The sequence below is a fragment of the Mugil cephalus genome, chromosome 19, assembly GCF_022458985.1.
Source record: "Mugil cephalus isolate CIBA_MC_2020 chromosome 19, CIBA_Mcephalus_1.1, whole genome shotgun sequence".
In the NCBI taxonomy this organism is placed as follows: Eukaryota; Metazoa; Chordata; class Actinopteri; order Mugiliformes; family Mugilidae; genus Mugil; species Mugil cephalus.
Genome location: NC_061788.1, coordinates 8,973,772 through 8,979,628, shown reverse-complemented (window position 1 = coordinate 8,979,628; position 5,857 = coordinate 8,973,772). Strand labels below are relative to the sequence as shown.

The 5,857-nt window shown below is 39.2% G+C and overlaps 1 protein-coding gene across 1 annotated transcript; it reads left to right on the top strand.

Moving 5' to 3' along the window:
• The first annotated feature begins 441 nt into the window (after nucleotides 1-441).
• edf1 (endothelial differentiation-related factor 1) lies at nucleotides 442-3,533 on the top strand. Its single transcript, XM_047569129.1, has 5 exons — nucleotides 442-694; nucleotides 1,835-1,886; nucleotides 2,009-2,169; nucleotides 2,746-2,839; nucleotides 2,960-3,533. The coding sequence occupies exons 1-5, from the start codon at nucleotides 617-619 to the stop codon at nucleotides 3,019-3,021; spliced, it is 447 nt and encodes a 148-aa protein (XP_047425085.1). The 5' UTR covers nucleotides 442-616; the 3' UTR covers nucleotides 3,022-3,533.
• Nucleotides 3,534-5,857: the final 2,324 nt, after the last annotated feature.

The window sequence follows — 5,857 nt, the reverse complement described above, 5'->3', positions numbered from 1 at the left end:
CCTTTGTGTTCAGTGCAGTTATCTTATCTGTGTAAAGTCACAAAATAAATAGAACAATAATAATAAAATATCTATCTTATCCAATCTAATATTAAACAATGCTAACCTATGCTATAAATAAAACTTTTCAAACCACACACAGAGAACGTAAACATGGCAGTATGAACAAACAGGATATATTTAGATGTATTTGTAGGGTTAGTATGGATAATAATTAATAACAGAAGAGGACATAACAGAGGCATAAATAAGGAGCGACTGTGATAGATAAATCATTTTAATCAGGACTTTGCATGTTTATGCAATTGTTTTTACAATTAGATAAGCGGCAGTTTTGCCTGATGTAATGCTTCTTTTAAATGTGAAATGCGGATGTAGGTCAGTGCGCTGTGCCAGCAGGGGGCGCCACTCAGACTCTATCGCTGTTGTTCGCCACACTGTTGTAAATAAAGCTTTGGCAGAACGCGTGGGGGTGATATTTCTGGAAGGAGCGTCTGATTCGCTGAAGTAACTCTAAAAGGCTCACTTTCCCGCACACGGAGTTGAATTTATTTTTGTATCTATATTAAACGTTACGAGTGTCGATTAAATCTCCTCAAAAAATAATTTAAAAAACATGGCAGAAAGCGACTGGGACACCGTAACTGTCTTGAGGAAGAAGGGGCCGACTGCTGCCCAGGCCAAATCCAAGCAGGTTAGTATGGACGCTTTACTTGGCTCATGCTTATGATTTACCCCGCAGCATATGCTTACGGTTCTCTAAATGTGCATTAGTCGGATTTAGTTCAATCATGAATCATAAATATCAATATTGTGTTTAACGTGGCTCCAAGACGGGTTATACACGTGGTAGTGGGTTGAGTTTTTCAGCTTTCGTGGCTTATTTCAGTAACAGATGTGACCGTTTGTTTCTGCTAGCATACCGTTAACAGCCGTTGGGTAACATTATTCGCTAGCAACGTGACTTTTTTTCATTGCAGCGGCTGTATGAGACCGTAATTCGCTCGTACTGTACTGGTTTTCCCCTTACAAACCATTTTTTAAATCGGGGAGGTAGCCTAGCTGGCTAGCTAGCCAGTCTAAGTTGAGTTACATACACAAACAGCTGCGTTCACCGTAGCAAAAAAAAGCACGTTATCAAAACATTTTAGGTAACCTACGGTCTCTTTACCACACCCAACCCCAGTTGTAAAATGTTTAACTAACCCTAAGTATCTCGTTTCAATAGGCTTACTAAATAGAAAGTAGCTAATAGAAGCTAGCCAACCTAAACATGCTACTTAGCTAGAGCTAGCTCGTAAGAACAAATTTAACATTTGAGAACTTTAATCGTCATAACACACAAGTTACAACGAAATTTTGTTTGACAACAATCTCTGGTAACAGCTTGAGGTCAGGTATTTAAACAGGTAATAAAGTAATTATAAATATAAAATGGACAAAACAAACAAACCTAGCTTAAACTTTAGCTTGTGCTCTGAATAATTGTCTTTCCCCATTACAAAAACAAGCTACATCGTCAGGAATGCCTTAAAATTATTATTTACATTTGTTCATAAGAATTCTTTACATTCTAATTCTTTTTATTTTACTAGATAATATTTGTATTTAATTTTCAATCTTATCGGTCAGTGCTTCACGTGTTTTTGTCTGACTTGGTCAACAATCTTAGATAAGCAGAGTTTGTTACTTATTAACTACGTGGTTGTTCAATTATGAGCCCAAAGCTGAATAGGGTGCAGCATGAGCTGGGCCATAGTGCAATCGACTGCCGATAAAACTGGTGTATGTTTTCTAATTTTCTGATGCATGTATGTGTCCATGTTTTCTCCAGGCGATTACTGCTGCTCAGAGACGTGGGGAAGATGTTGAGACAACCAAGAAATGTACTTGTTTTTATTTTATTTGTTGTCATCTTACTTGAAAAGTGTCTAAATTAAATTTATACAGTGTTTACATGGCTTCCGATCAGTATGACACATTAACCCACTACCTGTCACTCACACAGGGACTGCTGGACAGAATAAACAGCATCTTGTGACAAAAAATACGGCCAAACTGGACCGCGAGACAGAGGAGCTACACCATGACAGGGTTCCCCTTGAGGTCGGTAAGGTCATTCAACAAGGCAGACAGGAGAAGGGCTTGACCCAGAAAGACCTGGCCACTGTGAGTATACAGATGCTTTTTATTTTCTTCTTCTTCTAGAAATTCCTGTTGACATGCATCATTTTTTTCTCCACCATGTAAACATACCCTCCCATTTTCATTCCTATAAGTAGCTTCTAAAGGGCTGGTGTTATAATATTTCTGCGTATCCCAAAGCCTGTTTATATCGGAGTCTGTCATAATGCCCCAACCAGAAATGTGAGGTTTTATTTTTGGCACGTACCTCTTCCCCTAGCTTTGCAAACTGTTGGCTAACTGTGCGCAGTCAAGAGTGTTGCAAGACGCCACATGCACCTGAAACTGTAATAATGTCACCTGTCCCACAAACAGCATTTCTGTTTTCAGAATTATGCGTTTTTCAAAATGTAGCATTGTGTAGCACATGTGCTATCAAAAGTCAGTATATTGTCATTTCGCAGTATTGCGTTTAAACACGCTGATGTCGATGGGCATAACATATGGGCAGTGAGATTGTTGGAGAAGTTGCTGTTTTATGGGATTGTAAAATGCTTTTTCTGGGTTTCTCTCTCAGTGCAGCAGAATTAATAAATCATGCATTGCAAATTTCTTCCTCAGAAAATTAATGAAAAGCCCCAAGTCATTGCAGACTATGAGTGCGGGAGAGCAATTCCTAACAACCAGGTCATGGGCAAAATCGAGAGAGCAATCGGTAAGAACACTGTTTCATACTTCTTCCCATTTTTATTTTTATATATATATATGACATGACACACACACTGTCATATACTTTGGTCATATGAGTCTAATGTTCACCTCTGGCCATGAACAGGTCTGAAACTACGTGGGAGGGATATTGGCAAACCCCTCGAGGCAAAACCCAAGAAGAAATGAACACAAAGCCTCGAAATCAGCCCCCCCTTCCCCATCTGTAACCTGAATCCTTCCCCACACTACCTCCACGAACCCTGGAAAACTCTCACCTCTCCCCCATCCCCTCCCCTACCTGGGCTGATCTCACCTGCGTCCTGCCTGAGGACCTGGTGCTCCACTGAAATCGCAGGCTGCATACTAACAAGTCATTGGAAACACTCTTTTGACCACATTTAACGAATGATTGAATGCTTTTTTTTTTTTTTTTTTTTTTTTTTTTTTTTTTTCTCCCAGCATCACAAACTTGGAAGTTCCGTGAATTTCTTTTCACCTACGTCTTGCTTAGGCTTTGGCATGATTAAAATTGAACTTTTTGATAGGGATTGCAGAACTTTTCTGAGCATGATGTTAAACCAGAAGTGCTTGATTTAATCTTCACACTTTTCAGACAGTGGGTGGATGTCATTACAGTGCTGAAATGTTATAATGCTGTTCTTTGTTTTGATCTAAAAATAAAGTTTGGCAGTTCATAACTTTTCTCTACGTGAGTTCATTGCCATGGTAACACAGGCTTTTACAGCAACGGTGTAAAACGTTGTTATAAAGCAGCAATGTCAAAGCTAATCATACTTTAACTGAGATTCATTTGTAAACACTCACAAATATATAAATATTTAAGCAGTTAAAGGCTCATGTCTGTTTTAAAAGCTTAAAATGACAGTTCATTAGCTCTACTAACTCATTTTAGAAGATGGGGTGAGTGAGTCCACAGATTAAATGTAGTAGCAATATTTAGCCACTAGATGTCAGCAAACCACAAGGAATGTTTTATGATGGAAAAGTACACAATTAAACTTTTTTGGGGGGCAGTTTTATATATATATATTTTTAAGTGCAAAAAGTATTAATTTAAAAGTTTACTACTGCTGATTACAGACCTGGTACATGACTTGTACTTCCACAGGGAAATGTATTGGCCTTGGGCGATATTTCAATTCGGGTCTTAAAAAATTCATCACATGTTAAAATGGAAACACACGCCACCTTAAAATATTAAGCCGACCTTGCCAGAGCCTGCGTTTTTGCGGCGACTCCATTTCTCTGCAGTCCCCAATTTGGCACCATGGGTTATTGATTTGAACATTGCTTTTGCCAGTGGTAAGGCTGCCTTCTGTTCATGTGAAATATTCATGGCCCTTATTGTTGCAGTGTGGGATAGGAACTGCAAGTGGGACAGAACACATTTTAAGGATTCGGAGGGACGCATGAAGAAGATGAGTTTGAGTTCCTACATCTTCCACGATAGCTTCATTTTAAATTTTGCTGAGGCAATAGCAGATGCCACCACTCTTTTGACTGCTCATCAGGAAACACCTGTGACAACCGCAGTATGTAGCACATCGTCGTTGTGCCTCTTTGCACCTCTACCAGCCTTGCAGTGGCTGTGCAGGTGTCTTTGGTTTGTGTTTAATTAACTTAACTAGCCACACCTGAGAAGACTGAATAAAGAGCCTTTTAGAAGAGGCCTAAACACATCACTTTGAAGCTACAGAAGCCTACCATGTTTCACCTGCTGCCTTTTTGGTTATCTTTTTAACAATATAAACATTTATTTCTGTAGCTCTGCCATGTCTCCACATTATGTAGATGCCCTAAATTGGTGTCCAAATACCATAAATAAACAGTGGTGCACAGCACTGACTGACAAGTGGGAGCATTGGGGAATGTTTTATTACTCAGAGCAAAAGCTAATGTGTTAGCTAGGTTTGTTTGTAGCATTTCGAGACGTTTGCTGCATATTTGTGGACAAGAACGAGCAGATATTTGTTTGAGGATTGCTTGGCGTGAAAATGCACCCAACAACAAACATAAAGCTGAGTAAAATGAGTGACTCTGATGAGCCGGCCAAGTAGCATGTTTAAATTAGCTAGCTAATATTAGCTAGTTCCCATTTAGGTAGCCTTAAATACGCCACCGCGGGTAAATAAACAGTGGTGCACAGCATTGAAGACTGAAGAGGGGGAGCAATGTTTTATTAAGGCAAATGGATGTCCAAACACAGACAGTAGCCTAACACACAGTTTAAACAATTTTCCAGCAGCTACATATTTTCATCCTTAAATTAGATAATGGCTCCTAAACTGGATCTAGATAAGATCTTAAGAGAATGTCGGTGAAGATTCTCTGTTTTTCATGTTGTTGTACAGCTACAAACAAAGCTGAAACAAAGGGGACTTGTTGGGTTGTCTTGAAGATGTTTTAAATGTTTGGTGGAGAATGTAGGTCTTTGTTAGGAAGCTCTCTGGGTGGTGCCCACCTGAAACCGATACGTCTTGAGTGTCTTGACATCCCAATACACAGGTGGAGCAATTATAAAATGACTCAGTAATGCTCAGAAACTCTGTACTTGAGGTGGGAACCGGGGTGTGAGTTTTCAGGTATGTGCCAACCGTAGATGATTTAAAGAAAAACACTTAAAATCCCCTTCAGTCAGTTAGAGCTGAAGAAACCACTTCTGTGAACGGTAAAACATCTTCATGTCAGCCCAACAAGTCCCGCTGCCTTTGTTTCAGCTTTGTTTTTAGATATACAATGACACGGATGACTAAGAATCTTCACTGGCATTTTGTCAAGATCTTATCTGGATCCAGTTTAGGAGCCATTTTCTAATTTAAAGAATGAAACTATGCGGTTGCTGGGAAACTGTATCTATAAACTGCATCTTACCGTCTATGTTTGTTAATTCATTTCTGGGAAGTAAAGAAAGAAAGAAAAAAGATGGACCCAAGAGGCATGTGAGCAATAACTGGCGAATAGTTTTTATAGCAAATTTAATTACTTAAGTAATGTCTTGGGC

Excerpts from the sequence above, each read along its gene's own strand:
- edf1 (XM_047569129.1), top strand. The coding sequence starts at position 617 with ATGGCAGAAAGCGACTGGGACACCGTAACTGTCTTGAGGAAGAAGGGG. Across the intron at positions 1,887-2,008 it reads TGTTGAGACAACCAAGAAAT|GGACTGCTGGACAGAATAAA; the intron begins GTACTTGTTTTT and ends TCACTCACACAG. Across the intron at positions 2,840-2,959 it reads CAAAATCGAGAGAGCAATCG|GTCTGAAACTACGTGGGAGG; the intron begins GTAAGAACACTG and ends GGCCATGAACAG.